This window comes from Zonotrichia albicollis, chromosome 34 (genome assembly GCF_047830755.1).
Source record: "Zonotrichia albicollis isolate bZonAlb1 chromosome 34, bZonAlb1.hap1, whole genome shotgun sequence".
Lineage (NCBI taxonomy): Eukaryota > Metazoa > Chordata > Aves > Passeriformes > Passerellidae > Zonotrichia > Zonotrichia albicollis.
Window position 1 is genome coordinate 628,794 of NC_133852.1, and position 17,562 is coordinate 646,355.

Sequence of the window (17,562 nt, forward strand, 5' to 3'; positions counted from 1 at the left end):
GATTTTGGTGCAGTTTTGGGCAGGTTTTTGTGGCAATTTTGGGGCGGCTTTGGGGAGGTTTTGGGGCAGTTTTGTGGCCGTTTTAGGGGTGATTTTGGGGCAGTTTTGGGGCGATTTTGGGGAGGTTTTGGGGCAGTTTTGGGGAGGCTTTGGGGTGATTTTGGGGAGGTTTTGGGGTGGTTTTGTGTTGATTTTTGGATGATTTTGGGCAGGTTTTGTGTTGATTTTTGGGGGGATTTTGGAGTGGCTTTGGGCAGGTTTTTGTGGTGATTTTGGGGCGATTTTGGGCAGATTTTTGTGGCAATTTGGGGGCGGTTTTGGGGCAGTTTTGGGGAGGTTTTAGGGGTAATTTTGGGGAGGTTTTTGTGGCGATTTTGGGGCGGCTTTGGGGTGATTTTGGGGTGGTTTGGGGGAGGTTTTTGGGGGCGGTTTTAGGGGTAATTTTGGGGTGGTTTTGGGCAGATTTTTGTGGCAATTTTGGGGCGGTTTTGGGGCAGTTTTGGGGAGGTTTCTGTGGTGATTTTGGGGCAGTTTTGGGGCAATTTTAGGGCAGTTTTGGGACAGTTTTGGGGAGGTTTTAGGGGTAATTTTGGGGTGGTTTTCGGCAGGTTTTTGTGGTGATTTTGGGGCAGTTTTGGGCAGGTTTTTGTGGTGATTTTGGGGCAGTTTTGGGGCGATTTTGGGCAGGTTTTAGGGGTGATTTTGGGGTGGTTTTGGGCAGATTTTTGTGGCAATTTTGGGGCGGTTTTGGGGCAGTTTTGGGGAGGTTTTTGTGGTGATTTTGGGGAGGTTTTTGTGGTGATTTGAGTGATTTTGGGGCGGTTTTGGGGAGGTTTTTGGGGCGATTTTGGGGTAATTTTGTGGCGATTTTGGGACGGTTTTAGGGGTAATTTAGGGGTGATTTTGGGGCGGTTATGGGGAGGTTTTCTGTGGTGATTTTGGGGCAGTTTTGGGGAGGTTTTAGGGGTGATTTTGGGCAGATTTTTGTGGCAATTTTGGGGCAGTTTTGGGGCAATTTTGGGTTTTGGGGCAGTTTTGGGGTGGTTTTAGGGGTAATTTTGGGGCAGTTTTGGGGAGGTTTTTGTGGTGATTTTGGGGCGATTTTGGGGCAGTTTTGGGGCGATTTTGGGGCGGTTTTAGGGGTAATTTTGGAGCGATTTTGGGCAGGTTTTGGGGTAGTTTTGTGGTGATTTTTGGATGATTTTGGGGAGGTTTTTGTGGTGATTTTGGGGCGGTTTTGGGGCAGTTTTGGGGAGGTTCTAGGGGTAATTTTGGGGCGGTTTTAGGGGTAATTTTGGGGCGATTTCGGGTGATTTTGGGCGGTTCTGGGCTCAGGCGTGGCGCAGCCGCACCGCCAGCTGCGCGTTCTCCTCCCGCAGCGCTCGGCAGTCGCTGAGGATCCGCTCCAGGCTGGCCGGGAGCTTGGAGCTGCCCTCAGCCTCCATCTGGGGCAAAATTGGGGCAAAATTAGGGGGGAAAATTGGGGGTAAAAATTGGGGGGTAAAAATTGAGGGGGAAAATTGGGGGTTAAAAATTGGGGGTGAAAATTAGGGGGGAAAATTTGGGGGTAAAAATTGGGGGGTAAAAATTGGGGGGTAAAAATTGAGGGGGAAAAATGGGGGGTAAAGATTGGGGGGTAAAAATTGAGGGGGAAAAATGGGGGGTAAAAATTTGGGGCATAAAATGGAGGCGTAAAAACTGGGGGGTAAAATTAGGGGGAAAATGGGGGGTAAAAATTGGGGGAGTCAAAAATTGGGGGATAAAATGGGAGAGGAAAATTGAGGGGGACAAAATGGGGGGAAAATTTGGGGGTAAAAATTGGGGGGTAAAAATTGGCGGGTGAAAATGGGGGGTAAAAATTGGGGGGTAAAAATTGGGGGGTAAAAATGGGGGGGGAATTGGGGGGTAAAAATAGGGGGGGAAAATTTGGGGGTAAAAATTTGGGGCATAAAATGGAGGCGTAAAAATTGGGGGGTAAAATGGGCAGGAAAAATTATGGGGGTAAAATGAGGGGGTGAAAAACAGAGGGGAAAAAATGGGGGGAAGAAATGGGCAGGAAAATTGGGGGTTAAAAATTGGGGGATAAAATGGGAGAGGAAAATTGGGGGGTGAAAATTGGGGGGTAAAATTGGGGGGTAAAAATTAGGGGTAAAAATTGAGGGGGAAAAATGGGGGGGAAAATGAGGGGTAAAATTGAGGGGGGAAAATGAGGGGTAAAAATTGAGGGGAAAATTTGGGGGTAAAAATTGGAGGGTAAAAATTGAGGGGGGAAAATGGGAGGTAAAAATTAGGGGGTAAAAATTGGGGGGTAAAAAATGGGTAAAAATTGAGGGGAAAATTTGGGGGTAAAAATTGGGGGTAAAATTAGGGGGGAAAAATTGGGGGGTAAAAATTGGGAGGTAAAAATTGGGCGGTGAAAATTGGGGGGTGAAAATGGGGGGGAAATTTGGGGGGTAAAAATTGGGTAAAAATTGGGGGTGAAAATTAGGGGGGAAAATTGGGGGAAAAATTGGGGGGTAAAAATTTGGGGGTAAAAATTATGGGGGAAAATTTGGGGGTAAAAATTGAGGGGAAAAATGAGGGGTAAAATTGAGGGGGAAAAATGGGGGGTAAAAATTGAGGGGGAAAAATGAGGGGGAAAATGAGGGGTAAAATTGGGGGGAAAATTTGGGGGTAAAATTGGGGGGGAAATTTGGGGGTAAAAATTTGGGGGTAAAATTTGGGGGGGAAAATGAGGGGTAAAATTGAGGGGTAAAATTGGGGGGTAAAATTGGGGGGGAAAATGAGGGGTAAAAATTGAGGGGGGAAAATGAGGGGGAAAATTGAGGGGGAAAAATGAGGGGGAAAAATTGGGGGTAAAATGGGGGGGCAAAATGAGAGGGGAAAAATGGGGGGTAAAATGAAAGGGTAAAAATTAGGGGATAAAAATTGGGGGGATAAAATGGGAGATGAAAATTGGGGGGGCAAAATGAGTGGGGAAAAATTGGGGTGAGCAAAATGGGTAAAATTGGGGGGTTAAAATTGGGGGGGAAATAGGAGCGAAATTTGGGGGGTAAAATGGGGGGTAAAAATGAGAGGGGAAAATTGGGGGAGAAAATTGAGGGGCAAAGTGAGAGGGGAAAATTTGGGGGTAAAAATTGGGAGGGGAAATTTCAGGGATGCGAAATGAGAGGGTAAAAACTGGGGGGAAATTGGGGGGAGCAAAATTGAGGGGGGGAAATAGAGGGGAACAAAATGAGGGGTAAAAATTGGGGGGGAAATGGAACAGAAAAATTGGTGGGGAAAATTGGGGGGCCCAAAATAGAGGGGAAAAATTGCGGGGGGAGCAAAATGAGAGGGGGAGAATTGGGGTAAAATTGGGGAAGCAAAATGTGGGTAAAAATTAGGGTGCAAAATGGAGGGGGAAATTGTGGGGATAAAATGGGGGTTAAAAATTGGGGGTGCAAATGGGGGGGAAATTGGGGGGAAAATTTTGGGGGGTAAAATAGAGGGTAAAATGGGGGGGTAAAAATTGGGGGGGGAATTGTGGGGAGCAAAACGAGAGGGTAAAAATTGGGGGTGCAAATGGAGGGGGAAAATTGTGGGGATAAAATGGGGTTAAAAATTGGGGGTGCAAAATGAGAAGGGGAAAAATTGAGGGGGTAAAATCGGGGAGGTGAAAATTGGGGGAGCAAAACAGAAATGGAAAATTGTGGGGGGGCAAAATGAAGGGGGAAAAATTGGTGGAAAATTTGGGGTAAAAAATGGGGGGACCCAGAGACCCCAGAAATTCGTGTTTCCCCCCCAAAATCCCCCCTGAACCCCCCAAATCCCCACCTGCTCCTCCAGGTCGGGGATTTATGGTAAAAATTAGGGGGAAAACTGGGGCAAAACAGGGGAGTTAAAAATTGGGGGAGCAAAATGAGAGGAGCAAAATTGGGGGGGGCAAAATGGGAAAAACAGGGGAGCAGAACGAGAGGGGAAAAATTGGGGGGTAAAAATTGGGGGTGCAAAATGGAGGGGGAAAATTGTGGGGATAAAATGGGGTTAGAAATTGGGGGGAGCAAAATGAGAGGGGGAAAAATTGGGGGCAAAATTTGGGGGGTAAAAATGGGGGGCAAAATAGAGGATAAAATTGGGGGGTAAAAATTGGGGGGAGCAAAACGAGAGGGGAAAAATTGGGGGGTAAAAATTAGGGGTGCAAAATAGAGAGGGAAAATTGTGGGAATAAAATGGGGGTTAAAAATTGGGGGTGCAAAATGAGAAGGGGAAAAATTTGGGGGTAAAAATGGGTGGGAAAAGGTGAGGGTAAAAATGGGGGGTAAAATTGGGGGAGCAAAATGAGAAAGAAAAAGGGGTGAAAATTGAGGAAATAAAAATGGGGGGAGCAAAATGAGGGGGAAAAATTTGGGGGGTAAAATAAGAGGGTAAAATTGGGGGGTAAAATCGGGGAGGTGAAAATTGGGGGAGCAAAACAGAAATGGAAAATTGTGGGGAGCAAAATGAGAGGGGGTAAAAAATTGGTGGGAAAATTTGGGGTAAAAAATTTGGGGTAAAAACTGGGGGGTCCAGAGACCCCAGAAATTCGTGTTCCCCCCCAAAATCCCCCCTGAACCCCCCAAATCCCCACCTGCTCCTCCAGGTCAGGGATTTATGGTAAAAATTAGGGGGAAAACAGAAGCAAATGGGGGAGTTAAAATTGGGGGAGCAAAATGAGAGGGGCAAAATTGGGGGGGGCAAAATGGGAAAAACAGAGGGGAGCAGAACGAGAGGGGAAAAATTGGGGGCTAAAAATTGAGGGTGCAAAATGGAGGGGGAAAATTGTGAGGATAAAATGGGGTTAAAATTGGGGGTGAAAAATGAGAGGGGGAAAAATTGGGGGGAAAATTTTGGGGGGTAAAATAGAGGGTAAAATTGGGGGGGTAAAAATTGGCGGGGGGAATTGTGGGGAGCAAAACGAGAGGGTAAAAATTGGGGGTGCAAAATGGAGGGGGAAAATTGTGGGGATAAAATGGGGTTAAAAATTGGGGGGGCAAAATGAGAAGGGGAAAAATTGAGGGGGTAAAATCGGGGAGGTGAAAATTGGGGGAGCAAAACAGGAAGGGAAAATTGTGGGGGGCAAAATAAAGGGGTAAAAATTGGTAGAAAAATTTGGGGTAAAAACTGGGGGTCCCAGAGGCCCCAGAAATTCGTGTTGCCCCCCAAAATCCCCCCTGAACCCCCCAAATCCCCCCCAGCCCCCCAATCCCCACCTGCTCCTCCAGGTCCCGGATCTCCCTCTGGATGGTCCCGGTGTCCTCAATGGTTCGGATCAGCTGAGCACAATTCTGGGGGGGGGGGGCACAAAATGGGGGTTCAGGGGGAGCCCCCCCAAATTCTGGGACCCCCAGGACCCCCCCAGGGACCCCCCAGAACCCCCCAGAGTCCCCCAGGACCCCCAGAGCCCCCAGGACCCCCCATTTTCCCCCCAGTCCTCAATGGTTTGGATCAGCTGTGTGTAATTCTGGGGGGGGGCACAAAATGGGGGTTCAGGGGGAGCCCCCCAAATTCCAGCACCCCCATTTTACCTCAGGGACCCCCCCAGGACCCCCCAGAGCCCCCCCATTTTCCCCCCAGAGCCCCCCAGGACCCCCAGGGACCCCCCCAGTCCTCAATGGTTCGGATCAGCTGTGTGTAATTCTGGGGGGGGGCACAAAATGGGGGTTCAGGGGGAGCCCCCCAAATTCCATCACCCCCATTTTACCCCAAGGACCCCCTCAGGACCCCCCAGAACCCCCCAGAGCCCCCCAGGGACCCCCCAGAGCCCCCCAGGACCCCCCCATTTTCCCCCCATTTTCCCCCCAGTCCTCGATGGTTTGGATCGGCTGTGTGTAATTCTGGGGGGGGGGGCACAAAATGGGGGTTCAGGGGGAGCCCCCCAAATCCCAGCACCCCCATTTTACCCCAAGGACCCCCCCAGAACCCCCCAGACCCCCCATTTTCCCCCCAGTCCCGGTGTTCTCAATGGTTTGGATCGGCTGTGTGTAATTCTGGGGGGGGGGGGCACAAAATGGGGGTTCAGGGGGAGCCCCCCAAATCCCAGCACCCCCATTTTACCCCAGGGACCACCCCAGGCCCCCCCAGAGTCCCCCAGGACCCCCAGAGCCCCCCAGGACCCCCCATTTTCCCCCCCAGTCCTCAATGGTTTGGATCAGCTGTGTGTAATTCTGGAGGGGGGGGCACAAAATGGGGGTTCAGGGGGAGCCCCCCCAAATCCTGGGACCCCCCATTTTACCCCAAGGACCCCCCAGAACCCCCCAGAGCCCCCCAGGACCCCCATTTTCCCCCCAGTCCTCAATGGTTTGGATCAGCTGTGTGTAATTCTGGGGATGGGGGCACAAAATGGGGGTTCAGGGGGAGCCCCCCAAATCCCAGCACCCCCATTTTACCCCAGGACCCCCAGGGACCCCCAGGACCCCCCATTTTCCCCCCAGTCCCGGTGTCCTCAATGGTTCGGATCAGCTGAGCACAATTCTGGGGATGGGGGCACAAAATGGGGGGTTCAGGGGGAGCCCCCCCAAATCCCGGCACCCCCATTTTACCCCAGGGACCCCCCAGGACCCCCCAGAGCCCCCCAGGGACCCCCCCCAGAGCCCCCCAGGACCCCCCAGTCCCGGTGTCCTCGATGGTTCGGATCAGCTGAGCACAATTCTGGGGATGGGGGCACAAAATGGGGGTTCAGGGGGAGCCCCCCCCAATTCCAGCACCCCCATTTTACCCCAAGGACCCCCCAGGGACCCCCAGGGACCCCCAGGACCCCCCATTTTCCCCCCAGTCCCAGTGTCTTCAATGGTTTGGATCAGCTGTGTAATTCTGGGGGGGGGGGGGGCGGCACAAAATGGGGGTTCATGGGGAGCCCCCCAATTCCAGCACCCCAATTTTACCCCAGGGACCCCCCCAGAGCCCCCCAGGGACCCCCCAGAGCCCCCAGGGACCCCCCAGTCCTCAATGGTTTGGATCAGCTGTGTGTAATTCTGTGGGGGGGGCAGCACAAAATGGGGGTTCAGGGGGAGCCCCCCCAATTCCAGCACCCCCATTTTACCCCAAGGACCCCCTCAGAGCCCCCCAGGACCCAGGACCCCCCAGGGGACCCCCCAGGGGTCCTGGAAATGGTTTGGATCAGCTGTGTGTAATTCTGGGGGTGGGGGCACAAAATGGGGGTTCAGGGGGAGCCCCCCCAAATCCCAGCACCCCCATTTTACCCCAGAGACCCCCCAGAGCCCCCCAGGACCCCCCATTTTCCCCCCAGAGCCCCCAGACCCCCCATTCCCCTCCAGTCTTCAATGGTTTGGATCAGCTGTGTGTAATTCTGGGGGGGGGGGCAGCACAAAATGGGGGTTCAGGGGGAGCCCCCCCAAACTCCATCACCCCCATTTTACCCCAGGGACCCCCCCAGGACCCCCCATTTTCCCCCCAGTCCTCAATGGTTTGGATCAGCTGTGTGTAATTCTGGGGGGGGGGCAGCACAAAATGGGGGTTCAGGGGGAGCCCCCCCCCAATTCCATCACCCCCATTTTACCCCAGGGACCCCCCGAGGACCCCCCAGACCCCCCATTTTCCCCCCAGCCCTGGTGTCCTCAATGGTTGGGATCAGCTGAGTGTAATTCTGGGAGGGGGGGCAGCACAAAATGGGGGTTCAGGGGGAGCCCCCCAAATTCCAGCACCCCCATTTTGCCCCAGGGACCCCCCAGGACCCCCAGAGCCCCCCAGGACCCCCCATTCCCCCCAGTCCTCAATGGTTTGGATCAGCTGTGTGTAATTCTGGGGATGGGGGCACAAAATGGGGGTTCAGGGGGAGCCCCCCAAATCCCAGCACCCCCCATTTTACCCCAGGGACCCCCCCCAGAACCCCCCAGAGCCCCCCAGGACCCCCCATTTTCCCCCCAGTCCCGGTGTCCTCGATGGTTTGGATCAGCTGAGTGTAATTCTGGGGATGGGGGCACAAAATGGGGGTTCAGGGGGAGCCCCCCAATTCCATCACCCCCATTTTACCCCAGGGACCCCCCCAGGACCCCCCATTTTCCCCCCAGTCCTCAATGGTTCGGATCAGCTGTGTGTAATTCTGGGGGGGGACACAAAATGGGGGTTCAGGGGGAGCCCCCCAATCCCAGCACCCCCATTTTAGCCCAGGGACCCCCCCAGAGCCCCCCAGACCCCTCCCCATCTCCGGTACCTCGTGCAGGGCCGCCAGGTACTTGTAGGCTTTCCTGACAACCTCGTCACGCTTGGCGTCCTGGGGACAGGGAGGGACATTTGGGGGGGACAGGGACACTTTGGGGGGACAGGGACAGATTGGGGACACATGGACAGACTGGGGGGACAGTCTGGGGACAGATGTGAGATTTTGGGGGGACAGGGACAGATTGGGGGGACAGGGACACTGGGGGAGACAGGTGACAATTTGTGGGGACAGGGACATCTGGGGAGTGACAAGGACATTTAGGGGTTCAGGGACAGTTTGGGGGGACAGGGACATTTGGGGGACACAGGGACAGATTGGGGACACACATGTGACACTTTGGGGACACAGGTGACAATCTGGGGGGACAGTCTGGGGACAGATGGGACATTTGGGGGGACAGGGGAACAGCTTGGGGGGACAGGTGACAATCTGGGGGGACACAAGGAGGGACATCTGGGGGGTGACAAGGACATTTAGGGGTTCAGGACATTTTGGGGGGACAGGGTCACTTTGGGGGGCACAGGGACAGATTGGGGGGACACAGGTGACAATCTGGGGGGACACAGGGACAGTTTGGGGGACAGGTGACAATTTGGGGGGGGACAGGGACAGATTGGGGTTCAGGGACACTTTGGGGGACAAGGACAGATTGGGGACACAGGGACAGACTGGGGACACAGGGACATTTGGGGAACACAGGGACAGATTGGGGACAGGGACATTTGGGGGGCACAAGGACATTTTGGGCTTCAGGGACACTTTGGGGGGACACAGGGACAGTTGGGGGGACAGGTGACAATCTGGGGGGATACAGGGACAGATTGGGGGACACAAGGACAGTTGGGGGACACAAGGACAGTTGGGGGACACAGGGACACTTGCCCAAAGGGACATTTGGGGAGACGGGTGACAATTTGGGGGACACAGGGACAGATTGGGGACAGTCTGGGGGACAGATGTGACATTTTGGGGGGACACAGGGACAGTTTGGGGTTCAGGGACACTTTGGGGGGACACAGGGACGTTTGGGGGGACAGGGACAGATTGGGGGGACACAGGGAGGGACATCTCGGGGGTGACAAGGAGATTTAGGGGTTCAGGGACATTCTGGGGGGACACAGGGACAGTTTGGGGACACAGGGACAGATTGGGGACACACAGACTGGGGGGACACAGGGACATTTTGGGGTTCAGGGACACTTTGGGGGGCACAGGGACAGATTGGGGACAGTCTGGGGGACAGATGTGAGATTTTGGGGGGACAGATGTGAGATTTTGGGGGGACACAAGGACATTTGGGGGGACAGGGACAGTTGGGGGGACACAGGTGACAATTTTGGGGGACAGGGACATTTGCCCAAAGGGACATTTGGGGGGAACATAGGAACAGTCTGGGGGGACACAGGGACATTTGGGGGGACACAGGGACAGTATGGGGGGACACAGGGAGGGACATTTGGGGGTGACAAGGACATTTTGGGGAGCAGATGAGGCACTTTGGGGGGACAGTCTGGGGGACAGGGACAGATTGGGGGGACGCAGGGACAGTTGGGGGGACAGGTGACAATTTGGGGGTTCAGGGACACTTTGGGGGCACAAGGACAATTTAGGGGGCAGCTGTGACACTTTATGGGACACAGGGACATTTTGGGGGGGAACAAGGACAATTTTGGGGGGCACAGGGACACTTTGGGGGGTGACAAGGACAGATTGGGGGGGACATATGTGACAATTTGGGGACAGGTGTGATTTTGGGGGGCACAGGGACACTTGGGGACAGTTTGGGGGGCACAGGGACATTTTGGGGGTTCAGGGACACTTTGGGGGTTCCATGACAGTTTAAGGGAGCAGCTGTGACCCTGAGGGGGGACAGGTGACAATTTGGGGGTTCAGGGACACTTTGGGGGCACAAGGACAATTTAGGGGGCAGCTGTGACACTTTAGGGGACACAGGGACATTTTGGGGGGGAAACAAGGACAGTTTGGGGGGGACAGATGTGACAATTTGGGGACACGTGTGATTTTGGGGGCACAGGGACAATTTGGGGGGAGAGGGACAGTTTGGGGGGTTCAGGGACACTTTGGGGGTTCCATGACAGTTTAAGGGAGCAGTTGTGACACTGAGGGGGGGGACAGGTGACACTTTGGGGACAGATGTGACACTTTTGGGGGCACATGTGACAATTTGGGGTTCAGGGACACTTTGGGGGGGCACAAGGACATTTTGAGGGGTACAGGTGACATTTGGGAGGGACACATGTGACAATTTGGGGACACGTGTGATTTTGGGGGGCACAGGGACAATTTGGGGGGACACAGATAATTGGAGGGACAAAGGGACACTTTGGGGACAGATGTGACACTTTTGGGGGCACATGTGACAATTTGGGGGTTCAGGGACATTTTTGGGGGGCACAAGGACAATTTTGGGGGGCACATGTGACAGTTTGGGGGGTTCAGAGACACTTTGGGGGTTCCATGACAGTTTAAGGGAGCAGCTGTGACACTGAAGGGGGGGACACAGGTGACAATTTGGGGGTTCAGGGAGATTTTGGAGGACACATGTGGCATTTTGGGGGGGAACAAGGACAATTTTGGGGGGCACAGGGACATTTTGGGGGCAGCTGTGCCACTTTGGGGGTTCAGGGACACTTTGGGGGGGACAAGGACAATTTTGGGGGTTCAGGGACACTTTGGGGGCAGCTGTGCCACTTTGGGGGACACATTTTGGGGGCAGATGTGACACTTTGGGGGTTCAGGGACACTTTGGGGGACACAAGGACGATTTTGGAGGGTACAAGGACGATTTTGGGGGGCACAAGGACAATTTTGGGGGTTCAGGGCGATTTTGGGGGACACGTGTGGCATTTTGGGGGGGCACAAGGACAATTTTGGGGGGCACAGGGACAATTTTGGGGGGTTCAGGGACAATTTTGGGGGGTTCAGGGACACTTTGGGGGCAGCTGTGCCATTTTGGGGGACACATTTTGGGGGCAGATGTGACACTTTGGGGGTTCAGGGACACTTTGGGGGCACAGGGACAATTTTGGGGGGCACAGGGACACTTTGGGGGGACACAGGGACGTTTGGGGACATTCTGGGGGACAGATGTGACATTTTGGGGGACACAGGGACATTTGGGGGGTTCAGGGACACTTTGGGGGTTCCATGACAGTTTAAGGGGGCACAGGGACACTTTGGGGGGGGACAGGTGACAATTTGGGGGTTCAGGGACAATTTTGGGGGTTCAGGAGATTTTGGGGGACACATGTGGCATTTTGGGGGTTCAGGGACACTTTGGGGGCAGCTGTGCCACTTTGGGGGTTCAGAGACACTTTGGGGGGCACAAGGACAATTTTGGGGGTTCAGGGAGATTTTGGGGGACACATGTGGCATTTTGGGGGGGCACAAGGACAATTTTGGGGGGTTCAGGACAGTTTGGGGGGACACAGATAATTGGGGGGACAGGGACACTTTGGGGACAGATGTGACACTTTTGGGGTTCAGGGACATTTTTGGGGGGCACAAGGACAATTTTTGGGGGGTTCAGGGACACTTTGGGGGCAGCTGTGCCACTTTGGGGGACACATTTTGGGGGCAGTTGTGACACTTTGGGGGTTCAGGGACACTTTGGGGGTTCCATGACAGTTTAAGGGAGCAGTTGTGACACTGAGGGGGGGGACAGGTGACAATGGGGTTCAGGGACACTTTGGGGGGCACAAGGACGATTTAGGGGGCAGCTGTGACACTTTAGGGGACACAGGAACATTTTGGGGGGAACAAGGACAATTTTGGGGGGCACAGGAACACTTTGGGGACAGTCTGGGGGACAGATGTGAGATTTTGGGGGCACAGGAACAGTTTGGGGGGTTCAGGGACACTTTGGGGGTTCCATGACAGTTTAAGGGAGCAGTTGTGACACTGAGGGGGGGGACAGGTGACAATTTGGGGGTTCAGAGACAATTTTGGGGGTTCAGGGAGATTTTGGGGGACGCACATGTGGCATTTTGGGGGGGCACAAGGACACTTTTGGGGGGCACAAGGACAATTTTGGGGGTTCAGGGAGATTTTGGGGCAGCTGTGCCACTTTGGGGGACACACTTTGGGGACAGGTGACACTTTTGGGGTTCAGGGACACTTTGGGGGGCACAAGGACAATTTTGGGGTGCACAGGGACACTTTTGGGGGTCACAAGGACAATTTTGGGGTTCAGGGCCATTTTGGGGTGCGCACCCTGAAGAGCAGCTCGTCGGTGACGCTGAACGTCCTCTCCAGTTTCCCCACCAGGCCGTTGATCTCCTTCTGCAGGGCCCGCGTGTCCTCCAGGATCTGGGGACCCCCAAAATCCCCCTCCTCAATTTGGGGGTGCCCAAGGGACCCCCAAAAAAATCCCCCTCCTCAATTTGGGGGTGCCCAAGGGACCCCCAAAAAATCCCCGCCAGAATTTCCAACAGAACCAAAAACCCCAAAACTGCTCCCAAATCCCTGCAGGCTCCCCAAGGGACCCCAAAACTCCCCCAAATCGAGAGTTGGGGACCCCCAAAATTTCAGAAGCCCCCCAAAACCCCTCCTCAATTTGGGGGTGCACAAAGGACCCCCCAAAAAAAATCCCCCCAGGATTTCCAACAGAACCAAAAACCCCAAAAGCTCCAACAGAACCAAAAACCCCAAAATCACCCCCAAACCCCTTCAGGCTCCCCAAAACTCCCCCAAAGTGCCCCAAACCCCACCCAAAACCAGAGTTGGGGTCCCCCAAAATTTCAGTGCACCCCCAAAAGTGTCAGAACCCCCCAAAATTTCAGAAGCCCCCCAAAATTTACTCCCCAGCCCCCCAAAAGCTCCAACAGAACCAAAAACCCCAAAATCGCCCCCAAATCCCTTCAGGCTCCCTGAGGGACCCCAAAACTCCCCCAAAGTGCCCCAAACCCCACCCAAAACCAGAGTTGGGGTGCCCCCAAAATGTCAGAGCCCCCCAAAAACCCCCTCCCAATTTAGGGGTGCGCAGAGACCCCAAAAAAATCCCCCCAGAACCCCCAAAAAGCTCCAACAGAACCAAAAACCCCAAAAATGCCCCAAAAACTCCAACGGAACCAAAAACCCCAAAATCGCCCCCAAATCCCTTCAGGCTCCCCGAGGAACCCCAAAACTCCCAAACCCCACCCAAAATGAGAGTTGGGGACCCCCAAAATTTCAGGGCCCCCCAAAAGCTCCAATAGAACCAAACACCCCAAAATCGCCCCCAAATCCCTTCAGGTTCCTTGAGGGACCCCAAAACTCCCCCAAATCGAGAGTTGGGGACCCCCAAAAATTCAGAAGCCCCCCAAAATCCCCCTCCTCAATTTGGGGGTGCCCAAAGGACCCCCCAAAAAAATCCCCGCCGGAACTTCCAACGGAACCAAAAACCCCAAAACTGCTCCCAAATCCCTTCAGGCTCCCCAAAACTCCCCCAAAGTGCCCCAAACCCCACCCAAAACGAGAGTTGGGGTCCCCCAAAATTTCAGAAGCCCCCCAAAAACCCCCTCTTCAATTTGGGGGTGCGCAGAGACCCCAAAAATGTCCCCAGAACCCCCCAAAAGCTCCAACAGAACCAAACACCCCAAAATCACCCCAAACCCCTTCAGGTTCCCCAAGGGACCCCAAAACTCCCCAAACCCCACCCAAAATGAGAGTTGGGGATCCCCAAAATTTCAGTGCACCCCCAAAAGTGTCAGAGCCCCCCAAAAGTGTCAGAACCCCTCAAAATTTCAGAAGCTCCCCAAAAGCACCAACAGAACCAAACACCCCAAAATCACCCCAAAAATTGCCCCAAAATCCTTCAGGCTCCCCAAGGGACCCCAAAACTCTCCCAAACCCCACTGAAAATGAGAGTTGGGGACCCCCAAAATTTCAGAAGCCCCCAAAAACCCCCTCCTCAATTTAGGGATGCGCAGAGACCCCAAAAAATCCCCCCAGAACCCCCCAAAACTTCCAACAGAACCAAAAACCCCAAAATCGCCTCCAAATCCCTTCAGATTCCTTGAGGAACCCCAAAACTCCCCCAAACCCCACCCAAAACCAGAGTTGGGGGCCCCCAAAATTTCAGAAGGCCCCCAAAATCCCCCTCCTCAATTTGGGGGTGCGCAGACACCCCAAAAAAATCCCCCCAGAACCCCCCAAAATTTCCAACAGAACCAAACACCCCAAAATCGCCCCCAAACCCTTTCAGGTTCTCTGAGGGACCCCAAAACTCCCCAAACCCCACCCAAAACCAGAGTTGGGGTCCCCTCCAAAATTTCAGAGCCCCCCAAAAGTTTCAGAGCCCCCCAAAATTTCAGAAGCCCCCCAAAATTCCCCCCCAGCCCCCCAAAATGCCCCAAAAGCTCCAACAGAACCAAACACCCCAAAATCGCCTCCAAATCCTTTCAGGGTTCCTTGAGGGACCCCAAAACTCCCCAAAACCCACCCAAAACCAGAGTTGGGATCCCCCCAAAATTTCAGAGCCCCCCAAATTTTCAGAAGCCCCCCAAAATTCATCCCCAGCCCCCCCAAAATGCCCCAAAAGCTCCAACAGAACCAAAAACCCCAAAAACGCCCCCAATCCTCTTCAGGTTCTCTGAGGGACCCCAAAACTCCCCAAACCCCACCCAAAACCAGAGTTGGGGACCCCCAAAATTTCAGTGCACCCCCAAAAGTGTCAGAACCCCCCAAAATTTCAGAAGCCCCCCAAAACCTCCAACAGAACCAAACACCCCAAAAACGCCCCCAATCCTCTTCAGGTTCTCTGAGAGACCCCAAAACTCCCCCAAACCCCACTGAAAATGAGACTTGGGGACCCCCAAAATTTCAGAGTCCCCCCAAACCCCCTCCTCAATTTAGGGGTGCGCAGAGACCCCAAAAAAATCCCCCCAGAACCCCCAAAACTTCCAACAGAACCAAAAACCCCAAAAATGCCCCAAAAACTCCAACGGAACCAAAAACCCCAAATCTGCTCCCAAATCCCTTCAGGTTCTCTGAGGGACCCTAAAACTCCCCCAAACCCCACCCAAAACCAGAGTTGGGGTCCCCCCAAAATTTCAGTGCACCCCCAAAAGTGTCAGAGCCCCCCAAAATTTCAGGAGCCCCCCAAAATCTCCAACAGAAACAAACACCCCAAAATCACCCCAAAATTGCCCCAAAATCCCTTCAGGTTCCTTGAGGGACCCCAAAACTCCCAAATCGAGAGTTGGGGACCCCCAAAATTTCAGAGTCCCCCCAAAACCCCCTCCCCAATTTAGGGGTGCACAGAGACCCCTAAAAATCCCCCCAGAACCCCCAAAACCTCCAACAGAACCAAAAACCCCAAAATTGCCCCCAAACCCCTTCAGGCTCCCCAAGGGACCCCAAAACTCCCCAAACCCCACCCAAAACCAGAGTTGGGGTCCCCCCAAAATGTCAAAACCCCCCCAAATTGTCCGGAGCCCCCCCAAATTCATCCCCAGCCCCCCCAAAATGCCCCAAAAGCTCCAACAGAACCAAAAACCCCAAAATCGCCCCCAAACCCCTTCAGGCTCCCTGAGGGACCCCAAAACTCCCCCAAAGTGCCCCAAACCCCACCCAAAACCAGAGTTGGGGACCCCCAAAATTTCAGAGCCCCCCCAAAAGTGTCAGAACCCCCCAAAATTTCAGAAGCTCCCCAAAATCTCCAACAGAACCAAAAACCCCAAAATCGCCCCCAAATCCCTTCAGGTTCCCTGAAGGACCCCAAAACTCCCCCAAAACCCATCCAAAACGAGAGTTGGGGTCCCCCCCAAAATTTCAGAGCCCCCACAAAAGTGTCAGAGCCCCCCAAAATTTCAAAGCCCCCCAAAACCTCCAACAGAACCAAAACACCCCAAAATCACCCCCAAACCCCTTCAGGCTCCCCAAAACTCCCCCAAAGTGCCCCAAACCCCACCCAAAACGAGAATTGGGGTCCCCCAAAATTTCAGAGCCCCCCCAAAAGTGTCAGAAGCCCCCCAAATTGTCGGAGCCCCCCAAATCCCCCCCAGCCCCACCTTGCCGATCTCCTCCTTCTGCTTGCGGATGTTCCCCACCAGCTCCAGGATGCGCTGGGTGTACCCGGCCCGGGAAACATCGCGGGGCAGCGCCGCCAGCTCGGCCACCTGGGGGGACCCCAAAATCCACAGAATCGGCACTAAATCACACCAAAATCGGCACTAAATTACACCAAAATTACCCTCAAAATCAGCACTAAATTACACCAAAATCGGCACAAAATCACCCCCAAAATTACCCCCAAATCAGCACAAAATTACCCCCAAAACCAGCAAAAAATCACCCCAAAATTACACCAAAATCACCCCAAACTTACACCAAAATCAGCACTAAAATACCCCAAAATCAGCACAAAGTCACCCCCAAAATCAGCACAAAATGACCCCAAAATGACCCCAAAATCAGCACAAAATCACCCCCAAAATCAGCACAAAATTACTCCAAAAACACCCCAAAATCTGCACAAAATCACCTCCAAAATCACCCCAAAATTACACCCAAAACCAGCAAAAAATCACCCCAAAATTACACCAAAATCAGCACAAAATCACCCCCAAAATTACCCCAAAAACACCCCAAAATCACCCCCAAAATTACCCCAAAATCAGCACTAAATTACCCCAAAATCAGCACAAAATCGGCACAAAATGACCCCAAAATTACACCAAAATCGGCACAAAATTACCCTCAAAATCAGCACAAAATTACACCAAAATCAGCACAAAATCACCCCAAAATCAGCACAGAATTACCCCAAAATTACCCCAAAATCAGCACCAAATCACCCCCAAAAACACCCCAAAATTACCCCCAAAATCACACCCAAAACCACGCCAAAATCAGCCCCAGAAATACCCCAAATTAACCCCAAAATCAGCACAAAATTACCCCAAAACCTGCCCTGGGCACCCCAAAAAACCCAAAATCACCCCAAAATCACCCCCAAAACCTCCCATGGGCACCTCAAAACCACCCTTAAACCCCCCTGAGCCCCCCAAAACCCCTCAAGGGCCCCCCCAGTGCCCCCTGAAACCTCCCCAGTGATCTCAGAGCCCCCCAAACCCCCTCAGGAACCCCCAAAACCCCCCCAAACCACCTCAGGACCCCCCGAAACCCTCCCAAAACAGCTCAGGACCCCCTGAGCCCCCTCAGGACCCCCCAAAACCCCCCAGGACCCCCCAAAACCCCCCAGCTGGCTGTGCAGGGTCTCTTTCCTGTGCTCCTGAGCGCCCCAAAAACACCTCAGGGTCCTCCCTCAATGACACCCAAGCCACCCAAAAACCTCTCAGGACCCCCCAAACGCCCCCCAAAACACCTCAGGACCACCCTGAGCCCCCTCAGGAGCCCCC

The 17,562-nt window shown here is 53.8% G+C and overlaps 1 protein-coding gene across 1 annotated transcript in view; it reads right to left on the reverse strand.

The window, feature by feature from the left end:
• Window positions 1–909: 909 nt before the first annotated feature.
• The window catches only part of CCDC22 (CCC complex scaffolding subunit CCDC22), a 47,336-nt gene continuing 30,683 nt past the window's right edge, over window positions 910–17,562 (reverse strand). The window contains 5 exon segments of the mRNA XM_074531035.1: window positions 910–1,445; window positions 5,232–5,306; window positions 8,192–8,251; window positions 12,434–12,529; window positions 16,213–16,320. Of these exon segments, the coding sequence (XP_074387136.1) occupies window positions 1,332–1,445; window positions 5,232–5,306; window positions 8,192–8,251; window positions 12,434–12,529; window positions 16,213–16,320 (453 nt within the window). The 3' untranslated portion in view covers window positions 910–1,331.